Source organism: Polyodon spathula, chromosome 5 (genome assembly GCF_017654505.1).
Source record: "Polyodon spathula isolate WHYD16114869_AA chromosome 5, ASM1765450v1, whole genome shotgun sequence".
Classification (NCBI taxonomy): domain Eukaryota; kingdom Metazoa; phylum Chordata; class Actinopteri; order Acipenseriformes; family Polyodontidae; genus Polyodon; species Polyodon spathula.
Genome location: NC_054538.1, coordinates 49,325,699 through 49,350,081, shown reverse-complemented (window position 1 = coordinate 49,350,081; position 24,383 = coordinate 49,325,699). Strand labels below are relative to the sequence as shown.

Here is a 24,383-nt window from a genome sequence, read left to right as displayed (position 1 = left end):
AAAAAAACAAAAAAACAAAAACACATTTTGTGTGAAGTTTTGAAGTGTCCTTTTGGGGGAGAGGGGGGAGAGGATTACAAATATTTTTTTGGAAAAAATAATAATAATAAAATGGGAAGAAGCTGCCAGAGGAAGCAACAGCAACAACAACATCAGCAGCAGCTCTGGACATCTACCTCCTCTGCCTGAAAGGTGAGGAATGGTGCTTTGCTGTTGGTGAGGTTGGGCACATAGAACCCAACCAACCCCCTCCATTGCCAGACACAGAGGAGCCCGAATGCCCTATATCTGAGTGGGAGGAGCCTGTGCATCCAGCGCCCAGAAGGGGGGAGGTTGTGCATCCAGTGCCCAGAAGGGGGGAGCCTGTGCATCCAAAACCCGAGAGGGAGCTGTTCCCACCTCCACCAGCAGAGGGAGAATGCCAGCTGGTTTCACCTCCACCACCATCATCAGAGGGAGAGGAACAGGAGTTGCCTCTGCGTCCTCCAAGGCGGACTGGTCCACTATCTGAGGGGATTTGGGTCTGGCTGACGGAGCCTGAGAGGGATATCGAGGACATGGTTTATCTTAAGAGTGGTACTCCTACTGAAGAAAACCGATTGAAGATTGCTTGAGTGGGGGGGTTGAGTCCGAATGTAGGGCTATAAGAAGAAATTTGTCTTCGCCATGCAGATCCTGAACAGGTGGTGGAGGGAGGGATGAATGAATGAATGGGCATGTTTTAAAAAGGGTAAAAAATATCTGCTTTTGCAAGCCAGGTGCCATGGCCTGCTGCTTTGATGGATTTAATAACGTCAGAAGCTGTAATGTAACGATGGGAGAATTGATCACTGGGAATTAGGGCGTTGAGACTGGAGTGGAACTGTCTCCTCGGGGTGGAAAGATCGATGATTAGATGCTTTTCACGATATTTTGTGGGTCGCTATTCCGATGAGGCTAATCCTGAAGGCGGGGTACGGAGCTGGGAAGGTGCCGGTCATGAATTCTTTGTCCATCTCGACTTGGATTACAGACTCAGTAATTCTGGGTTTGGAGGAGGCAGAGTGAAGATTTTTGCATATGAGATTTATAGGGGGCCAATCAAGGCTTTTAAAGTGGGGCGAGTCTGTGACCGCAAGGCAGTGCAGAGTGTATCTGTATCTGTGACCAAGGAGCAGAGCAGAGCTTGTGTGTGTCTGTGACCGTGGGGTGTTCTTGAGTGTGTGTGAGTCTATGACCGCAGGGTGGTGCAGAGCGTATGTGTGTCTCTGACCGCGGGGCTCTGCAGAGTTTGTCTGGGTTTGTGACCGCGGGACGGAGCCGAGCTTGAGCGTGTCTGTGACCGCAGGGTGGAGCAGAGCTTGAGTGTGTCTGTGACCACGGGGTGGTGCAAAGTGTATGTGTGTCTTTGACCACAGTGCGGAGCAGAGCTTGAGTGTGTCTGTGACCACAGGGTAGAGCAGAGCTTGAGCATGTCTGTGACCACAGGGCGGAGCAGAGCTTGCGTGTGCCTGTGACAGCGAGGCGGAGCAGAGCTTGAGTGTGAATGTGACTGCAGGGAAATGCAGAGCTTGATTGTTTCAGTGATCGTGGGGTGTGTGTGGAACTTGGCAATCTTCTATTACTTACCTTCGGATCTATGGGGAGAGGCGTGATGTCGGATGGTGGCTGCTGATTGGGAGCCTGAAGCAGATGCTATAACCAGGTTGTACTTTGGAATGCTGATAGATGGGGACGGGGGGCGGAACTGCCTGGGCTGGAGTGTGCAATGGAGCTAGTGAAACAGAAGATGAAATGAAGAAAGGGGCAGAGATTGGCACGAGAGGCTGGAGGAGGAACAGCAATGGTGCTGGAGTGATTGTCAAAGCCATCTAAATGAGTGCTTATTGATGACAAGGTGTTGCTGGTGCTGCTGAGCGAGCAAGGGCAGGGTGGCGAGAAAAAAATAACAAAATAAAAATAAATAAATAAATAAATATCGGCTTTATGGGGTGTGGAAATGGCTTTGAGTTGACATCAGACCAGAGGAAGGAGTTGAACACAGACGGGTACAGTGCAGTGGCACATGCACCGTTTTATTTTTAACACAAACTTAAATAAAATATTTAAACAAAAATAAACATTGCTCACAGAGTGAAAATAAAAGATTTAAACAAAAAAAAATCGCAAACACGATAATAACAAATATGATCCAGGTCAGGCTGGGCAATCGCCTTCACTGATCTCTCTCGCTGTCCTCCATACAGAGTGCAGAAAGCTGCAGGTATTTAAGCAGGTGGCCATCTCCCGATTAGCAACAAATTAATCACTTAATTCGGGAGATGGCCACCTTCTGCACGGGTTTTATAATGTGGATGGGGCTTCCCATCCACGCTGCAAAACAATAACACTACTAAACTAAAACATAGCTACACCGTCATACAATAAATAATAAACAAACAAAACACACTGCGGTTTCCGTCATCTATAAAAAAAATAAAACACAATACAATAAACAAATACAAAAAATAACACAGGGGCAGAGAGGGAGACCCCGTTCTAAAAATGAACAAATACGATTAAACAGCAGGGCTTCCCTATCGCCCTGCTACATATCCCCCTCCTTGTGCGAAGCACACATGGCCCCAATGGCCACCTCCCCCCTCAGTCTCAATGTCCCGGAAGAGGGGTCTGGAGTAATCCATGGGGGTGGCCATGGTGGGAGGTCCTCCTCCCCCCATGACTTCCTGGCTGGTAGCTCCCTTTCCAGGGCTCCAGGCGAACTGTAGCAGGGGGAATTGGTCTCCTGACCCCCCACCCCCACCCTTCTTCATGGCCGACAGCTCCCCTTTGTGGGGCTCTAGCCACCGTACATCCTGCCACAAAAGTGCAGCTGGGGGAGCTGGTCTCCTGATCTCCCCCCCCCTTCTTTGTAGCCGACCACCCCATTTTCGAGGCGCCGGCCCCGGTGCTTCCTGTAGGACTAGGCTCCAGGCGGCACAAGCCAGGCAGTGGCCCCAGGTGAAGCAGTGCCGGAAAAGGTCCCAAGTGAAGCAGAGCCGACAGTGGCCCCAGGTGAAGCAGAGCCGGCAGCGGCTCTAGGCGAAGCGGGACCCTCGGCAACCCCAGGCGAAGCGGGACCCTCGGCAACCCCAGGCGAAGCGGGACCCTCGGCAACCCCAGGCGAAGCGGGACCCTTGGCAACCCTAGGAGATAAAAGAAAGAGAGAAGCAGCCCCAGGCGAAGCGGAGCGACAGGCAGTCCCAGGCGATGCGGACGTAGCATCCTTGGACGGTGCGGACGTGGCATCCTTGGGCGGTGCGAGGCAGGGTAGCAGCGGACCCTCGGGAGGAGAGCCAGGTCTAGCTGTGGTGTGGAGTTTGGCCCTCTTCGCAGCCACTGTGGCCAGGCGTTTTTCCCCCGTGCTCCCCTCAGCAACCTATGCAGTGGCTGCTGAAGTCTGGCAGCATCCTGCCCTGGTCCCTCCAATGCTGAAGGGAGAAGCAGCTCCTGCTTCTCTCCCTCTAGCGGGGGTGAAGACAGAGGCAGCTCCTGCTGCTCTGCTCCTGGTGGTGGAGACAGAGGCAACTCCTGCTGCTCTGCTCCTGGTGGTGGTGGAGACAGAGGCAGCTCCTGCTGCTATTCTCCTGGTAAAGGCGGCCAGGGCTCCTCCCCTTCTGGCAGCGAAGGCGGACGGGGCTCCTCCCCTTCTGGCAGCGAAGGCAGCAGGAGCTCCTCCCCTTCTGGCTGTAGTCGGGAAACCAGCAGACATACTCCCTCCGCTGGTGGAGGTGGGAGTGGTGCGTAGTCCTCCCACGGTGGTGGAGGTGCCACCAGCAGGTACTCTCCCTATGCTAGTGGAGGTGAGAGTGACAAGCAGTCCTCCCATGGAGGTGGAGGTGCCACCAGCATGTATTCTCCCTCTGCTGGTGGAGGTGGGAGCAACAAGCAGTCCTCCCACGGCGGTGGAGGTGGAACCAGCAGGCATTCTCCCTCTGCTGGTGGGTACCTGGGCTGTGGACGCACTGGCTCCCCTTCTTGGGCTCAGGCGCAGGACGTTCGGGCTCCTCCCACTCAGGCGCAGGACGTTCGGGCTCCTCCCACTCAGGCGCAGGACGTTCAGGCTCCTCCCCTCTTGGTGGAGGTGGCAGAACCAGCAGGTATTCTTCTAGTGGGATGAGGCAGTTGAGTGGAAAGTGCCCGCACTCCCCACAGAGGTAGTACTCCTGTGTCACCATTATGGTGTGGAGGAAGGCTTCTCAGCTGCTCTCCTCCGGTGGCTGTGGTGGGACAAGCAGGCTATCCTCCTCCAATGGGGCAGGCTTGAGCTGTGGCTGTTAGGGATCCTCCCTCTTGGGCATTGGCTGAGTCTGGTTTCTCGCCCAGAACCACTCTGCTGCATCCCCAACCAGGCCCTGGTTCCAGGCCTCCTCATATTGGGGGTCGCCATAGGGGCAGTCCTCCCGAACGTGCCCAAACTCACCACAGGCTCCGCACATGGGGGCCCCTTCAGCCCTCCATTCTTCATGCTCGGCTGCCCAGTCCAGAGGTCCAAATCGAGTTGGAGCCTGGGTCCACCACCTCTTCTGCTGCTGCGGTTGCTGCAGCTGCTGTTGTTGCCTCTGCTGCTTCTTTTTGCAGCTCCTCCTTTTTCCTCCCATCCTTCCTTCCTCTTCCTCACTCCAAAAAATAATTATAACAATTAAAAAAATGAAACTGCAGTACCCTTCTGTAGTACCTCTTCTGGCTTGAGTCCAGGAGGCACTGGTGATCCCACCTTAGACACCACGTGTGGCAGGAAATGGCTTTGCGTTGACATCAGACCAGAGGAAGGAGTTGAACACAAACGGGTAGAGTGCAGTGGCACATGCACCATTTTATTTTTAAACTTAAAATATTTAAATAAAAATAAACATTGCTCACATAGCGAAAATAAAAGATTTAAACAAAAAAAAATCACAAACACAATAATAACAAATACGATCCAGGTCAGGCTGGGCAATCACTTTTGAGCTGCAGGTATTTATGAGGGTGACCAGCTCCCGATTAACAACAAATTAATCACTTAATTCGGGAGATGGCACGGGTTTTATAATATGGATGGGGCTTCCCATCCACGCTGCAAAACAATTACAAAACGTCATACAATGAATAATAAACAAACAAAACACACAGCGGTTCGCCGTCATCTATAAACAAAATGAAACACTATACAATAAACAAATACAAAATATAACACAGGGGCAGAGGGGGAGACCCCGTTCTAAAAATAAACAAATACAATTAAACAGCAGGGCTTTCCTACCGCCCTTACATGGGGTAAAATCGAAATTATGAAAATATCTTTAGTTCAGTAACAGTAGAAGGGTAGAGGATGGAAAAGTCCAGTAAAATAGCTCTGTGAAGCCTGTTTCCAAAATTAAACTTGACAGAAGCAGTTTAAATCTTGCAAGCAGTCTAAATCAGACTTGTGCTTGAAAATGTTCCTTTTCAGAAAAATAAAATGAAATGAAATGAGCTTGGAAAATAACCCTTAATGTTGCACAAATATCAAAAGCAGAAACCATATATGTTCGCTTCCGACCCGGACGTGCTACTACAAGGCCCGATGCAAGCCCACAACCTGATGGAACACCGTCTTCTTACCCCGGACCCGACTCGCTATAGTAAGACCTGCAATCCGACCCAAACCCGCAAGTATTTGTTCTTCATATACTGCCTGCATCGACTGAGTTTCTCACGCTGTCACATTCACACAGATATATACAGTTTATACAATAGGCTATACAGCGTGGTAGCCCTAGTGGTCTGGATATATTTTAATATAAGCCCCTTTCACACTGGCATGCTCTATCTGGGTCAGGACCCGGTGTCATGGAAACAGCTTGTCACAGATGCTTCCATCCAAGCTTCTCTGGACTGAACTGTCGGCCCAAGTGTTGATTATAGCAAATGTATATAAATGTAATTATCCCTGCTGCAATCTGCATGTTGTATCAACAAAAATATGGCTAAACAGAATAAACAGAAATGTTCCTTGCGAAGTTAAACTTTCACGATGCATGTCTATTTGTTATTTCGGCGGCTTATGAATGGCCATCATGCATTTTGTTTAGCTTGACCCGGGTCAAAGCTTGTCGACCCACATCCTGAGATGGGTCGCTGCGACCCTGGTCAACCCGGGTACGACCGAGGAACGTGGATTCACATATTAACTATCTCTGCTTAATTTACTATAAAATACCTTATATTCGTGCCACCAGTTGTAAGGAAGCTACACCTGTGCTTTCGCAGATGTACCAGTTTTGTGGCTGAGGTTTTACAAGCAACGAATCCATTATCATGTTCATTATAAATAATTCCATACTTCTGATTTACCTCTCAAACTAGTATCCACTACAATGATATAAACCCTGCCCTATCTTTTGTTTCACCTTGTCCACAGACATTTTTCTTATCACCAAGCAGACGTGATAAAAGGATCTTGCGACGTATCAAACAAGCAACAAAACAAACCGAGTACACTGCTTAGTCAGCTGACTCCTCCCTAATCTTCTCCTGCTTTGGTGCAGGAAATACATTTACATTCTAATACATTATTTGGGAAAGGGTTACAGATGAATACGCTGAAAGAACATTAAAGGTTTTTGGTGATTCCAATTCAGACCTGAGCATGACCCAAAAATTACATTTTCTGACCCGCATCCGAACCGCAAACGGTGAAACAGTTCACATTCCAACTGTCTTTGCTGGTCACCTGCAGGTACCCAACCTGATGCAGGATTCTGCTTTTAGGCACTAAACTAAATTAAAAACACACAAACAAGCAATCTTGCGATGCCAGCTTTACATATTTTTATACACGGGAAGTTTAAATAAAGTCTGGAAAACAAAAAAATGTACTGAAAAAAACAATAAGGAACTTATGAGAATGTTAAGTCATTGATTCATTGAATATTAAAGCATTTATTATTATTACCCTAGTCTGGTCCTGGAGGGCCAGTCCATTCCAGGTAATATTTATATTTAATTGGTTCAATGAAACATTATACAAGTAGTGTTAGTAGGGTGTAATGCCTAATTTAAATCCTGTTTTCAGGGAAAAAAGATAGAATAGCCTCTAAGCATGCATGTCCCTCATTCTGTGCTCCAATCTCTGTGCGTCTCTCTCATTCAATCCAGCTCTTCCCCGCCTACAGATTCCCTTTGATAGCCATGAGGACCCTTCTTTGGACCCTGCTCTTGCTGTGCCTGTGTGTGCCGGTGCGCAGTGACTGCCAGAGGGACTGTCTCTCTTGCAGCCAGCGCCTCTTCCAACATGACACCTTCAATACGCTGGTGAGTGTCTTGGCTTATAGAAAAGTTTATAGAGGGAGCAGAAAGGTAGCTGCAGCCGTAAACCATAATCTCCATAATTTGTGATAAAGGCCCTCGCCAAGTTTTATCACAAGTGGATAAGGGATTTTGTATTAAAAATGCATGTGTGACAGTCAGAAGATTAAGTTCCTAATATTGAGACATGTGTACATGCCCCCCATGTCAGTCCCCAAGGGTTAAGGTGGAGTCCTCTGTTTAAAAGGATCATTGCAGCACATAAGTTGCACCTTGCATGAATATATATTTTCTGATTTGATAAAAATGTTACCCAGGTTAAAAGCTATCGTGAGTTAACTTTGCATGTTATGTACTGTTGCAAGGAGCCTAATGTAAGGTTACTCTACAGGGTTTAAAACAAGTATACAATAACATGTAAATTGCATTTCACCTGATGCCAATATAAATGTATTGTAGTTTAATATGTTAACATTCCTATACAATTTGGTGAGTGTTCTCTAAATACATTAAAAAAAAAGTTAAGTGTGACAAACAGATGGACAGGCACCTCCAGTATATACCATCATCTGCTGCCCAACAGGGGATAATAATTATGACCACAAATAATTGGGTTTGAAGGGGGGTACAAATTAATCAAGACACCATTTACAGAGATAGAAATTGGCAGAATTAGGTTAATGAAATTGTATTGTGTCAGCAGACAAGGCACTGCTGGACTACAGGGAGAAACTAGTAAACAGACAGAGACCAGACAAGTCACGTTGGACAATAATAATAACATTTTAAAATGCCTGTGTTTAAATGCAAGAAGTATCAAAAACTATGATGCCATTGGGATTACTGAAACTTGGCTTACCCCACGCGACGGGGAGGAATACTCAATTAGAGGGTTTAGGTAGTTTAGGAGGGACAAACCAGACAGAAGAGGAGGAGAGATGGCGCTGTATATAATAGGCAGCATAAAGTTAAAACCTGTGCAAATCCATCTGGGTTCAGGGTAACAGATTAAAAAAATACAGAAGGACTGGTGCTAGTACCCTTTCATAGAACAAAATCTTCCACAGTATCAACTGGAACAACGCCACAGATTGTTGAGCGACAAAGCTTGAAATGGTGGAAGTGGCAAATCATTGCTTCTTAACACAATTTGTAATTGCCCCTACCAGGGAGAGTGCTTTCCTCAGCCTAGTATTCTGAAACAACCAAGACAGGTTGAATAAAATGGGTATCATGGAACCATTGAGAACAATGACCACAGCATGATCAAATTTGAAGTCTGCTAGAAAAGCAAAACAACAATATTCAAAATGCTGGTCTACAACTTCCCAAAGGCCAATTTTAACTGTTATAAAATGTGTTAGGCAAGCAAAGATAAGATGTAAATAACACCACTTGTCTATATGCGTATTAGATAACATTACCATGCTGTCATGTGGTTACAATGCATTTATTTTAAATGTGCTCTGCTCGTTTTGTCCAAAATTGTTCAAGCTTGTACTATTCTTGCTCCTTGCATAATAATACAACAAATACTATATTTGCTTTTCTAAAAGAACAAAAGTTAATTTACTTCTGGGCAGCACTGAGTCATACCAGTTAATAATAACCATCAATGTAATTGCATTAATTTACACAAGAATTGGCTTTCCTATGCAGCTGTGGTGCTTCATTATCTTTGTGGTTAATTAGGTTGCAGCATATTATCAGTCTTCTGCCAATTGACTCTTTGTAGTGATTGAGTGCTGGTGTCTCATGGGCATTCAGTGAGTTGGAATTAAAAAGCCCAGTGAAGGCATTTTCAGTTTCTTCCAGAAGTTTTTATTTTCCCATAAATCCTGATGCTTCAGACTGCCTTGTCTGGTGGATGCAGTTTGTCCTGGTTTATTCAGAGCTTCACAAGCTTTCCTCTGTCATTTATTTCCTGTACAGAAATCGATTTTAGAAATAATGATTTCACATTTTGTTTCTTTTTTGCTTCTGACACTTTCTATGTAAAGCATGGGTGCTTAAGGTGTAATAATCAAAGCTATACAAAATATGTTCCTTCCATTTACATAACATAATTCTTATAAGTCCTTGATTGCTTTCATGTTGACCTTTGTGTTCTCCAAACTATATTTAAATGTAAGCCCATTTATACTGACAGGATACCATCTGATCTCACTTTTACACAGGAAGTTAACTTGCAGTATTGTGGCAGGGAGACATTGGGTATGTTTACTTTTGACACCCAGAATGAATGTTGATGTCATCATACTGTCATTGAACAATACTTTTCTAGATTTTGAAAATCGTGTTCCAAGGCTGGAACGCCTGGTATGACAAACATCATTCCATGAGTCAAAACTAGTCAAATAAAGAACATAAGAACATAAAAAAGTTTACAAACGAGAGGAGGCCATTTCTGCATTATTGCTCAGAGATTGACAATCTACGTGTTAAAGAACTTCTTCATTGACACTTCAGTACAAAAAGCAGGCATTCCAGGTTTCCCAGGATGCTTAGAACACATCAGTGTAATCTGGCAACAAATTCAATCAGCAAAGAAGGAGAGGAAGGAGCTCCATGTGACATTCCTGGATTTGGCTAATGCATATGGTTCAGTGCCACATGAACTTCTTTGGGCAGCATTTGACTTTTTTAGCATACTGATGACAATAACAAATTTAGTGAAAGCCTACTTTGGAGATTTGCAATTTAGTTTTTCAACTTCAGAATTCAGCACTATATGGCAATGCCTAGAAGTTGGAATAATGGCAGGATGCACCATTTCTCCGCTGGCTTTTACCATGGCAATTGAAGTAATTATACAGGCATCAAAATGGGTAGTGGGAGGAGAGTGCTTGGCTTCTGGAATGTGACTACCATCAATTCAAGCATATATGAATGACATGACAACAATGACTGCAACAGTAGCCTGCACTAATTGGTTATTGGACAAATTAATCAATAACACTGAATGGGCACCAATGCAATTCAAGCCCACTAAATCAAGGAGCATCTCTATGATTAAAGGTAAAGTAGTAGATAAAAGGTTCTACATTAATGGGGAGGCAATACCAACAGTGTCCGAGAAGCCAGTGAAAATTCTAGGGAGATGGTATGATGGGGATCTAAAGGACACAGTTTGTGTGGGAGAAGTTAGACAACAAGCAGTGGAAGGGTTGAAGAGCATAGACAGCAGCTCTTTAATAGGCAAACTGAAACTCTGGTGCTTTCAGTTTGGTGTAATGCCAAGACTGCTGTGGTCACTGACTGTGTATGAGGTTTCCTTGACAACAGTTGAGAAACTGGAAGCTTTAATCAGTTCATACGTCAGGAAATGGTTGGGAGTTCCACGCTGCCTCAGCAGAGTGGGACTTTATGGTAAAAGAATACTGCAGCTACCAATCTCTGCTCTAACCGAGGAGTTTAAGTGCGCCAAAGTCCGACTGGAAATGACATTAGTAGAGTCACGCAACAAATGCGTAAGGTAGGCAGCACCTGTGTTGAAAACTGGAAGAAAATGGATGGTAAAGAAAGCTGTGGAAGATGCTAAGGCTGCCCTTTGAATCTGAGATATTATGGGACAAGTTCAGCATGGAAAAGGAGGTTTTGGTCTCAGTTCAGCTCCTCCTACATGGCACAATGCCACCCCGGCTCAACAGAGGAAGCTGGTGGTCAATGAGGTGCAAAAGCAGAGGATCAGGTGTGTAAAGGCCGTTTCCCAGGCCAAGCAGGGAGAATGGATGAGATGGGAGAGAGTGTGGAACTACGCAAGATCGGCTGGCAAGACCTATGGACAATGGAACAGAGCTGATCAGTTTCCTCATCAGATCAGCATATGATATTCTCGCATCACCACAGAACTTAAACCTCTGGGTGGGTGAGGATCCCTCATGTCCTTTGTGTTCACCACTTGCAACATTTTAAGGCACATTTTGACAGGATGAAAGGTGGGTCTTAACCAAGGACTGTTTACTTGGAGCCATGACCAGGTGCTGCGATGTTTGGTCTTAGCATTGGGAGGCAAGCATAACCTGACCAATAAGTTGCCACCAGTTCCATCAAAGCATTACACACAAAAAACAATATTCCTCTGTCCATGAGAGCAACCACCAAGAAAAGGTGTTAAAACCAAGCTTCACCCAGGACAACTGGAAGCTGCTAGAGACTGGAAGATGCTGGCAGATGTTGGTCAAAGCCTTATTTTTCCACCTGCGATTGCCACCACTAACCTTCGACCAGACATTTTCTTGTGGTCTGGATCAGCACGCCTTGTTCATCTGGTAGAGTTAACAGTGCCATGGGAAGATGCTGTGGATGAGGCGCATGAGAGAAATAAACTTTGGTAGGCTCTAATAGCTGCTGAAGCGGAACAGCGAGGATGGACAGTCCGAGTTTACCCAGTGGAGGTGGGTTGTCGAGGATTTGTGGCACACTCTGCAACCCGGTTTCTCAGAGACGTCAGGTTCAGTGGTCAAGAGCTGCGTCGCACAGTGAAGAACTTATCTGAAGCAGCAGAAAGGAGCAGCAACTGACTGTGGCTGATATGGAAAGGTTCGGGATGGGGATCTCAAGCACAATAGAAAGAAAGCGACGCTGATGTACGGGTAAGTAAGCTGGGCTGAGCTGAGTGGGGGGTGGAGGGGGGTGATGGTGGGAAGCCAGAATCACTGTTGAGCCCTCTTGAGGTGTCGTGGGCTAGTCAACGAAACACAGAGGATGGAAGGTGCCCACTTGAAGACCCCAGAGATGTACCCTACTTAGCTCAATCCAGACGGTTGTCATGCTGATGTGCTGGGGAGACCGCATTGGGTTGATTCCCAGAACCAGCATTGCAGCTGTTGTGTGTGCTGATGTGCTGGGGAGGCAAAATGAGCTGATCCTCGGAGCCAGCATTACACTTCAGCAATCAATACCAGACAGAAGGATATCTACATCATCAGATGGAAAACAACGCAAATGGATGGAGCTGCAGATGGATCACATTAGTTTACTGCAAAGCTATGTCTTAGTTGGTGCTTATCTTGGCGAGAGCCAAGTTAAAATCAGCATGAAATTCAACATCTACTCTTATGTAATGGAAATCATTGTCTAGATCATTTTGAATGACCTTTGCTGATGCAGCAGTGTTAACCACTCCTCCTATTTTTGTGTCATCTGAAAATTTAACAAGTTTGCTTAATATACCAGAAACTAAGTCATTAATGTAGATTAGGAATAGCAGAGGGCCTAATATTCATCCCTGTGGTACTCTACTGGTTACCTTGCTCCATTTTGAGGTTTCTTCTCTAATCAGTACTTTCTGTTTTCTACATGTTAACCACTCCCTAATCCATGTACATACATTTCCTTGAATACTCACTGCGTTCAGTTTGAGAATTTATCTTTTATGCAGGACTTTGTTAAAAGCTTTCTGGAAATCTAGATAAAAAATGTCATATGCTTTGCAATTATCCATTGTCAATATTGCATCCTGTCACAGAGATGGCCGGAGTGGGTGGCGTCAGACCAGAAGCAGGAAAATAAACAAAGACAGAGGTGGAGTTTGGTGGAGCTGAGCGAATGGTCTCACTCAGCATTTAATGAATTAACAGACAGACATAAAATAAACGGTTGGAACAATACAAAAACAAACACAGGACACGGCACACGTCGCCAAAACAAAAAGACAAACAAAATGGACTAGACAGACAAACATGGTGAGCAGATACTTTAACTACTATGACTACTACTATTATTATTATTATTATCATTATTACTTTTACCTCCGTCTCCTATCCCATTCTCCACTCACCGAACACCCAACCGCAAGTATGTGAAAACGTGCATCTATATATACTGTTGTGCTGGGATTCAATTACTAATTAATTATTCACTTGAATCCCAGCACGTGAATTAATAAAGTGCAATTCCCCGTGCTCACATATTATTACATTTTACTTGCATGTGAAGTGCTGTGCAACCCTTGTGCCTAAATACACATATACATTTTAAACACTGGTGTTACACAGACCCGTTTATATCCCGTGTACCAATGACTATACACCAACATTTAAACACACCACACGCAACACATAACAGATAATATACACAGGGGCGGGCACTTTGTCACACATCCTCAAAAAAATCAAGCAGGTTAGTTAGACACAATCTCCCTTTTCTAAAACCATGTTGACTGTCTTCCAGGATACTGTTACCATATAGGTAATTTTCCATTTTGAATCTTATTACAGTTTTCATAAGATTACAGATAATAGAAATCAGGCTTATTGGTCTGAAGTTACCTGGTTTGGTTTTGTTTCCCTTTTTGTGGATCGGTATTAGGTTTGCGATTCTCCAGTCTGTCGATACAACCCCTGTGTCAAGAGACTGTTGCATGATCTTGGTTAGTGGTTTTTGTAAATAACTTCTTTCATTTCTTTGAGTACTACTAGGAGAATCTCATCCAGCCCAGGGGATTTGTTTATTTTAAGAGCTCCTAGTCCCTTTAACACTTCTGCCTCAGTTATGCTAAAGTTATTTAAAACTGGATAGTTACAGGTTCACATGTGGGGCATGTTGTCCGTATCCTTCTTTGTAAAAACTTGAGAAAAGTAATCATTTAATATATTTGCTATATTTTTTTTCTTCGTCTATGATTTTGCCATTTGTATCTCTTAGACATTTAGCCTCCTCTTTTGAATGTTCTCTTGCTGTTGCAATACTGGAAAAACATTTTGGAATTGGTTTTAGCCCCCCTGAGCAATGTTCATTTCTATCTCTCTCTTGGCCTTTCTAACATTTTTGACTTTGGTTTGTAGTTCCGAGTGCTCTTTCTGTGTACTTTGTTTTTGATCCCTTTTAAATGCTCTGTAAGGTGCCTTTTTTTTGCTGAATAATTTTTTTTTTAATTGATGTATTAAACCATTTTAGCAATTTTGTTTTAGATTTAGATTTGTCTACTTTTGGATGTAATTTTTTTTTGCCTCTATTACTACATTTTTTTTAAAAACAGCCATCCATTTTCTGTGGATGTTTTTTCTGAGAAAAAGGATTTCAAGGGGCAAATTGAAGAATTGTCATCTTACTGCTTATCGGACTTCCGGTAACAAGATGGCTATGTAGCTTTTTTTGCTCATAAACCCCTCACCCCAATTGAATTTATTTACTCAGCTAGTTTCAACCTGGGGCACTTTTAACACATACATGAACTGGTGATCCCAGAGAAATGGGATGCGTCTGTTTTGAACCCCAGTACCCCCTCTCCTTTGACAAAAAATAAAGAAAAAAGTTGAGGAAGGTACTACGCACTGATGAACCCACAAGCCCGCTCCTGGAAGCACGCCCAACAACACGTGGGGTGTCCAAAGATGAAAAAGTTCAGTGTCTGTCTGATTTTCAACTGGAGATATTGAAGGGATTTATCGGGGAATGTATAAGAGAGTCCTTGTCTGAGCTTGATGTTGACATTAAATCCATACACTTGAGCTGAAGTCAATGTAATCCCCAAGTGCAGAAATTGGAAGACACTGTTGCACCCTTGTTGCCTGAACTAAAAATCACAAGAAATGACTGGACATTTTGCAGTTAGAATAGGGAGAGCATCATGGATTCTAATGCTGATATTTTGCCTCTGAAATCCTGACTGGCCAAGATGGAGGATTGGAATCCGTGCTCTGATCTTTGCCTTGTGCGGCTCCCAGAAGGCATGGAGAGAGATGACAGTTAGATGTCTTTAAACCAGTCTCCCGAAATGGCTCCCCTCAATGAACTGTTCCAGTCCCACTGAAATTGAGAGATCCCATAGAATCTATAATGGACTCAGTACTCAGTAAAACAATAACAAACCAAGTGCACTGATTTTCAAACTGCTCCGTTGTAACAACATGTCATGCATATTTACGTTGTATATCTAGGGTTTATGTCACAACTGTGTCCTCGCCAATTACCATTAAATAAAATACCCATTATAGCACATAATGTAATTATTAACCATAATAATCACAATACCTCAATAAGAACTAGCAATTCTGGCTTAATTATCCCTAGATTCATGATGAAAAGAGATTAACAGTTAATATTACGTATGTTTAAGTATTTCAAATCAATCGTAAATGTGTATTTGTTATAAGACAAAAAGAAACCTAACAATCCAAATTATTATTACATTTATTCATATTCTCAAAGGAAGAAGAATAAAGGTTAGGCTTCATAGTTAAAAACATATGTATAAAGGAGAAACAAATAAAACATTCAAGGAAAAGCAATGCATTGTTAAAATGGTCATAATAAGTCCGTGATGTGCTCTCTGGTCATAGAGTTCTGCATTAGTGACGCAGTCTTTATAGTTCATCATGCATTGTTCGGTTCAGTCACTCATTTTACATCTACATGTGCAGATTCCATGTGGATAAGTACGCATGTACAATGTTAAGCATCTAGTTGAATAGATGCACATGACATATTGTGATAATATCAAAAGCATGGCTTCAGTTCAGTTACTTATAAACACACAATATAAGTTTGATACTTATTCTCTTGGTGCAATGTTTAAAACAAAGTCTTCTTAACATGGTCATCCTCTCTGTAGAATTTTGTTGCTCAGCAGTGCAGTGCAGTATTGAAGTCTGTACTGTAGGCAAAAGCTTTTGTCATTCCGAAGGCAGCCCGTCTTCTCCAGGACAGCTTTAAAGATTACATCATTGCGTCTTCGTTGAAGAACTTCGGAGTTTGATGAGTTGAGATTGATGAGATTTGAAGAAAGAGCAAATCCAGAGGGTAGAACTGAGAGCCCAGAGAAGAGAGAGTGAAAATCATTGTTTTGAGTTTAAATAACATGATGTATAGGCGTTCCCTTGTACTGTAAACAAGTCCTTGTCGGCCCTTCCATTGGTTCACAGTATTTGATAGACAGTTGCGTGTCACACAAAAAGGGTGTGTTAGAAATGGAATGTATCCACCTATTTTGTTATCAAAGGATTTTACATTTCCCATTTAAACCTCCTATTCAATATAACGTTAGTTACATTCTTTGGATAAGCCTACAAATTTCAGTTTTATTCTCTATACAAAATTACAATTACAAGCATATAAAACATATCATATACAATCAAAGGATAATATTTTAAAAATTATTAGTTTATAATATTCATTTAAAACACAATAAACAATTCAGATTTATTGGGAAACTTAAAATAACTGTTAAACTTGTGTCCACAAGTTATGTAATTAAAAAATATTCTTAAAGCATTTTAACTAACAACAGCATTGTCACTTGACAAGTTTTATGACACCTTAGGAAACAATCAGATAGCATTTTGGAAGGCAAGCCTCAAAGAGTTAACCCAGTTTATGAGCCTTATCTAATCAGCTTTGAAGTAACAACCCATTCCCCACAGCATGGCACACAGACAAGAGTCTGAATATTTGGAAAATACTTATATTAAAATTTATTTAACCATGAATTTCCTTGACAGACAGGCAGGCTATTTAAAAAACTACCAGACAGAAGGACAATCAGCTTCGACATGGCTGATATAGGCTCTCAATATGCTCGGATTATTCAGCACATACCACAAGTCTGAAAAAGGCTTGATGTGAGCCGCACTTAGAGATGGGAATTCAAAATTTTATTCTCTACCCTGCAAAATGGTACATAATGCTTGTAGGACATATTCCCTGAACATGATAATACATGAATGTGTATTACTGGATTCATTAATGAAACTGTGTGTTTTGAGAAACAGGGCAGACTGCTGTGTCTTGAGAAGGGGTCCTCTGGTTGGCAAACATACTGACACTATATGGCCTACTGATTAGAGGACCGGCACCTGAACTGGATTAGGCTGAGAAGAGTGTTGAATTATGTATAGATAATTCACACATGCAACAACAATCGTTTTGATGCAAGGAAGACATTAACTAGTGATGTCCCAAGGACTGGGAGTTTAAAGAGGCAAGATACACAAATGACCTCATGAAAGCAGCTACTCAGCAGCGTGAAAAAGACTATAACTATCTAAGCAAAATTGAACATTTTGCACTCCACATCAAATGCTAAACAAGGTGCTGTCACTCTGCTAAGCAAAGCTGCAACTCCGGGACTCTGCCTAAAAAAGGAACCAAGACAAGGAAGCAAGCTACAAGCGAGTCAACGACCACAATCAATGAGACTGAGGATTGGCTGCAGGGCTGTCGTAAAACTTACAGAGACTTATAAGACAAACCAGTCTGGGTCTGCTGTACACCTAAAACCACAGTAACCAAAAGAAACTGTGTCATGCTATCTGCATAGCTAAAATATTCAGCAAAGAGGACAGAGTGCATGGGCGCTCTTGTGGATCCTATACCGAGGACTGAAGACTTTGTTGCAGATGTTTGTTGATTCTATCAAGAATTGAAAGCTTTGTTGCCAAGTTTGATCCAAAATGAGATTGAAGACATCATTAGCTGAGAGGAAAGTTTTTTTGCTGGACAACAGATTAAGTTTCCAAGACAGCAGCCAAAAGTCTAAGCTTCAAAGAACTTTTTGAGTAATTCCAGTTACATTCTCCTTTAATGGAACAAAGATAATTAATTGTAACACATTCACATAAAATTGAACTGTTAATTATTTAGTTTGCACACTTTGCATGTGAAATAACCTTTAGTGAAACCTGATGAAGTAACTATAAGTAATCTACCTCATATTATTGTATGAAGAATTTATTTAAAAGTAAACTTGCCATATACTTAATTTATATACCATCAATAATCTTATTGTGATATATTCCAAGATTGTCTGCATCATTTCGGTTGAGGCTGTGTGCTTGGATGTGGGCGTGTGTGTGTGAGCAAGCAACTACGTCACAGCCTGCTTGCTTGCTTGCTTGCTGGGGTGTGAGGAGACAGGCTGTGTCATATTTCAATTGACTGCTAATTAAGCTAAGCTGTGAGAGTTTTGATTGGTGTTTGTTCTTAGAGACTAAGAGATTTACTTTATGACTTTTCTGATTTCTGTTTATTATTTGTGTACTTAATAAAATACTACTATTGATTAACCATTCCTTCTGTCTGTACGTGAATGTGTGTTCATAGGAAATCCTCGCTGTTTGTAACACATCAATTTAAATATTGTTAATAAGAGAACTAATCAACCCAGGTAAACATTAAATTATTAATTAATGAATTGTGCCTACATGCTTATCCCCTTCAAATCACTGCAGAAGACACTTCTTTCCTCTCTCCATTACTGATGTCTCCAGCCTATTGTTGAAATCAACTACTGCCACGTGCCCCTTGGACCCCTGTCCAACAAATCTCGTCCGTCTCTGTGCTTCTGATCTTGCTCCGTCCATTATGCACACTGTCCTTGGATTCAGGTGTGGTTCCTTCTTCCCTCAAGACTGCTTGAGTAACGCCAGTGCTCAAAAAACCCTCCCTTGACCCACGTGTCTTATTTAACTTCTGTCCCATATCTAATCTTCCTTTTCTCTCCAAAACTCTCAAGCCAGCTGATTTGTTATCTGTGAGATATTCGTCATCGATAAATCTGCTTGAATCTCTGTAGTCCGGCTTCTGGCCACATCACAGTGCTTTAACTGCTTTGCTCCTGATTGTAAATGATCTTCTGCTTAATGCTTATGCTGATGCTGGGATCTCTGGAACGTGTCTCTCCTGGCTGTTCTCTTACCTATCTGAATGAATGCAGTCTGTCTTCTATGATGGAAACAGTGGTGACGCAAACATGGTGATCTGCGGTGCCTCTTAAGGGTCTGTTCTTGGGCCTCTTCTCTTCAACATCTACATGCTTCCCTTGGGTCACCTTATCTGTCAACATAGCTTCATGTTTCACTCCTATTAAGATGACACCCAGCTCCACCTAAAGCTCGACCCTGGATTTCCCTCTGCTATGGTCTGGCTCTCAGCTTGCGTGCAAGACATCGAGGCCTGGATGTCTACCAATTGTCTTCAGCTCAACAATAACAAATCTGAACTACTTCTAGTAGGATTGAAAACTCAACTCAAGAATCTCAATATTGCTGCCTTGAACCTCTGAAACCGTCTGCTGCTGCCTTCCCCACTGTGAAGCCTTGGTATACTTCTGGATAGTAACCTCTCCTTTTGATGCCCAAATCTCATCTGTTTTTAAATTCTCCTTCTATCACCACTGAAACATCTCAAAAGTCTGCCTTTCCCTCCCGGATGCAGAGATACTCTGTCATGCATTTATCTCCTCTCGACTCGACTACTGCAACTCTCTCTATGCTGGTCTTCCGTCACATGCAATAAACAGATTGCAGCTGGTTCAAAATGTCACGGCTAGGATCGTTACCAGATGTAAAAAAACATGATCACATTACCCCTTGTCTTGAACAGCTACACTGGCTACCTCGTAAAGTTCAGAATTACTTTCAAAATTCTCCTGCTTGCCTAGAAGGCCCTTCGTCACACAGGTCCAGAGTATTTTAACCTGCTGACCCACTATGTCCCTTCATGCAGGTTGAGGTCCTCTGACTCTGGCTTGCTTGTTATACCCCAGCAAAAGTGTACCACACTCGGAGAGCGATCTTTTAGCTTCATGGCCCTGACTCTCTCCCACCTTCCACAGTCGCTCGCTTCAAGTCAACTCTCAAGACCCACTTGTTCTCGTGCTTTCAATGCTTTTCAAGCCTGATATCTGTTGTCTACATTGCTATTGCAGATTTTTAATGGTATGATTCTGCATGACACACGCATCCACAATGTTTAGAATTCACAACCTAGCCTTGTATTTAATGTGTTATGCCTGTATTTAATGTATTTGCATTGTTTTTTACTGTTTGTATTTAATGTACTATATTTCCTGTATTTGACTGTATTTAATGTAATATGCATTGCTCCTCACGATCTTGTAAAGCCCTTTGTGTTGGTGGTTCACTATGAAAGGCACTATATAAAATAAATATTGATTGATTTTGATTGGTTGAATTGTTATTAGCAATTTAAAGCCCTTAATGTCATCAGTCTCCTTTCTCCAAACTTCAACTCATCACCCTCCCAGAGTGGCTGCTTTTGCTTTTTTTTTTTTTTTTTTTTTTTTTAATCTATGTGACCATCTCCCAATTGGTAAATACTAGATGGGAGATGGCCACATTGTGCGCAAGTTTTAGCTGGATGGTGTTTTCTAACCCTATCCATGCTGTAAAACAATAACAATGCCAAAACATAGTGTTTTTCAAACACCCAACAATACCTTTAAATACAATACAAAATAACCCGATTAGAACATGGAATAAACAGATATCCCTTATAGAAACTTGAATCATGCAGCTGAAAACAGAACAAAAGAACAATGTTCTGGAAAGCAGAGCTAGACAGTTGAGCACTTTGAAAAGGGAACTGAAAAATGTGACCATGGCTGTATCAAAATTTCTAGTGCACAAAACTAGGCAGTTGTATTATGATCAAATTGTTTGCGTTGAGATAAAAACTATCTGAACAATTGGCTCCCATCAATGTGATTAAGGACATCAGTGAGACTTTGCTTTCAGGTTCTTGGCAGTTTAATAAAGTTGTCCTGAGTTTTTATTCTCATCTTTACATATATGAAACTACTGCAGATTCGATTAGGGAATTAGATTAAGGTTAGGGAATTCTTAAATCCACTGCCGTTACTTAGTCTAACTGTTGAACAGGCTGAACATCTAGATCAGCTGTTCTCAAAGTCGTGCCCGCAAGCAAATTCGTGCCCACGAAGCCAGGCTATCGTGCCCACGAAGCCAGGCCATCGTGCCCGTGGCAGCTGCTCTTAAATTATGGGTCGTGAACACATTTCTGGCGTGTCGTAGAGTGGGAAAATAAAGAAAGCTTTAAACACGTTTTCCAACAAAAGCACCACAACAGACTGTTGATAGTGCTGCTCGCTTATGCTGTGCTTGTACGTATGCAACTTTTTTTTTCTGAATGGCTTTTGCGATATGATCAACCAATTGAATATCTGCATTGTCTCTGCGGTAGCCCAATCATAAGTTAGCTGGGTGGGACATAAACTGTGTCTGTTTCAGGTGCAGGCATCAACTGTAAGTTTAACCAATAGGAGAGTCAAATATCTGCCAAGTTTTACGTAGCTGTCCAATCATAAGCAAGCAGAGGCCATTCACGGTATTCTGCATAAAAATTGAAGGCGAGTGAGAAGGCAGTGGGAAAGTGAAAGATCTGACAGCTATCCAATCATTCGTGAGCAGAGGCAGGGTGTTAATATGCTGGGTAAGCACTGAATTTCGCTGACTGTTATTGAGAAAATAATATATTTCAGTATTTAGAATTTAATTTTCTATCTCTATATATTTTTTTTTTCACCAGACAAGGGTAACACCGTAGTATATTTAATTATGCATCCACTTTCTCTGAATAATTGTACTGGAGAGCGATCTTTAAAACAGAGTAGTGTTGACAAATTTGTAAAATTGAAACAAAGCGAGACGCTATCTATACTTTTATTCACAGTTATCTGTGTAAACATGCTATTTACAAATATTTGCATATTTTATGTAAATTATTTAAAGAATAAGGGCAGCACGCACAATTACTACCTGAGACTTGGCCTTATCAGAGTGAGCCAAGAATAACCCCACTAAAACTCTTAAAGAAGTGTCCGCAAACATCCAAGTAAGATCAATTTATGCCATGCTAAAATTACTTTGAGGACCACTGGTCTAGATGAAGACATTTCTGAGTCAACATAAATTCCTAGATCTTTTTCATAGATTCCTTCTTCAATTTCAGTATCTCCCATATAGTATTTATAATGGACATTTTTATTGCCTAAGTGCAGTACCTTACACTTTTCTATATTAAATGTCATTTGCCATGTGTCTGCCCAGTTCTGAATGCTTTCTAGATAATTTTGAATGACTTTTGTTGCTGCATCGGTGTTTGCCACTCCTCCTATTTTTGTGTTGTCTGTACATTTAATAAGTTTGCTTACTATACCAGAATTTAAGTCATTAATGTAGACTAGGAATACCACTGGTTACCTCGCTCAATTTTGAGGTTTCTTCTCTTGTCATTTCTTTCTTTTTTCTACATGTTAACCACTCCCTAATGTGTATGCATTTCCTTGAATCATTATTGTGTTCAGTTTGAGAATTAATTAAATTAAAGGACTTTCTCAAAAGCTTTCTGGAAATCTAAACAAACCATGTCATATGCTTTGCAATTATCCACTGTCGATGTTGCATCTTCAAAAAAATCAAGTAGGCTAGTTAGACACGATCTCCCTTCCCTAAAACCATGCTGACTCTCACCAAGATTACTGTTACCATATAGGTAATTTTCCAGTTTGCATCTTATTACGGTATTTGTATATTTACTTTTGCTTTAAAGGTCTGTACATGCATGTTGTTCTCATTAATAATAATAAAAAACTTTCCAGTGTAAATTCATTTATATGTCAGTATATTTTTCAATCGCATCACTCTTCTATGCAACTAACAGCTCACGTCCTGTTTCAGGTGTGCATTGTCGAGTGTGGGGGAAAGGTTTCGACTGCCGTCACCTGGGAGATATGCCGGAAGGTTGTGGGTTTGCCACTAGGGGGTGTATTAGAGAGAGAAGTGGTGGCCCAACTGCCCCTGGAGGAGGAAGGCTTGCTTTACACTGAAGTACTGAAGCAATTTACTGACATCACTCGGGCCTTTGGAATGGACAACATCGAAGGAGAGAAACTGGTCTCCAAAATCACAGGGGCTTTCCACAGAGAGGAGGAGGTAGATGAGAGCCTGTTAGAAGATAACAATGCTCATGGCACTCCTGAGGTGACCAATGGCCTGTCTAAGCGTTTTGGAGGTTTCATGAAGGGAAAGTATGGCTACAGGAAACTTATGGGCCCTGGCCAGTCCTTGCAGAAGCGCTACGGAGGATTCATAGGCATCCGAAAATCTGCCCGCAAGTGGAACAATCCAAAGCGTTACAATGAGTTGCTGAAGCAGTACCTGGGCATCTCAACACGCTCTAATAAGTATGGCAGCATATATGCTGACATTTCCAAGCAGGATGCGATCTAGGACTAACTGGAGTTTCCAATATTAAAACCCTTAGGGCATGTTAATTTGTTTTGTTTTGTAACCACAACAAGAAGATGTAGATAATAAAATGTAAACGTTAAAAAAGTCGTTGAAACGCAACTTTTGTCAGAATAGTGGGATCTGATTGTCTCAACTACATTTCAAATCTATTGTTTTTTTTTTGTTTTTTTTTTCTTTAAAGCAGTTAACTTTAAGAGGCAGCTTACATTATTTTGTCTGGGAAACCCCATTCACATGTTACCAGTCCTTTCCATTAAAACCTTAACATCTTTGCCTTTTCAAAAAAATAATTTGCCTGTCTGTTGGCATTTACAGCCATTTGCTAAACTAAAACTATAAAAATCATTGTTGCTTCAATGCACCACATTCATGTTCAATTTGACCCTAAATATATAATTCTGTGGTGTTTCTTTAGTGCATTATTCCAGCTCTCTCTCTCTCTGGACTCCACCTTTGCAAACTAGACATGATTGTGCTACTAAGTAATTACAACACATTCAAGCAAGAAGAAAAGCAGATATTAATAAGGATTTCCATTTTCACCCAAATGTACATAAAGATCTACTGAGTTGATATTATATGGTAAAATTCTTCTCAAATATGTAAACACTATTTTTCAAATTTTTTTTTGTTTTTTGGTTTTGGTATATATATATGAATACCATATCTATATATATATATATATATATATATATATATATATATTATATATATATATATATATATATGTATATATATATATACAAACGAATTGAACAGTTTACAGCACCCTCGGACTAATCATGAAGATAAACACCACTCACTACTGGCAATAAGCAGTAAAGATATACATAGTTGTATTCATTTTGATTTTTATAACTGTTTGAGCAATATCAAATGCCAATGTTGGTTTGCCTTGAAAAATTCAACCTGAAAAGAGCTGCGATTGTTGTCTAGTTTATGTTATATTAGCGCTTGCATGTTTTGTTTGCTTGCTACCCAGCAGATATTTTAGAAGCTTGTATGTTTGTAATGATGATTTATGAAATTAGAGGATTAAGAAATAAACAAAATTCAGGGAACTCATGTCCCTGCTCTCAT

General features: G+C 41.9%; 1 protein-coding gene across 2 annotated transcripts in view; it reads left to right on the top strand.

The window, feature by feature from the left end:
• pnoca (prepronociceptin a) overlaps positions 1–23,918 on the top strand; it is a 29,605-nt gene extending 5,687 nt beyond the window's left edge. The window contains exons 2-3 of one of the 2 annotated variants that reach the window (XM_041250696.1): positions 7,158–7,296; positions 22,731–23,918. In XM_041250696.1, the coding sequence (XP_041106630.1) occupies positions 7,174–7,296; positions 22,731–23,282 (675 nt within the window). In that variant the 5' untranslated portion in view covers positions 7,158–7,173 and the 3' untranslated portion in view covers positions 23,283–23,918. Of the gene's footprint in view, positions 1–7,140; positions 7,297–22,730 lie in introns of both variants that reach the window. The other variant, XM_041250695.1, reaches the window with a different exon arrangement.
• The last annotated feature ends 465 nt before the right edge of the window (positions 23,919–24,383 follow it).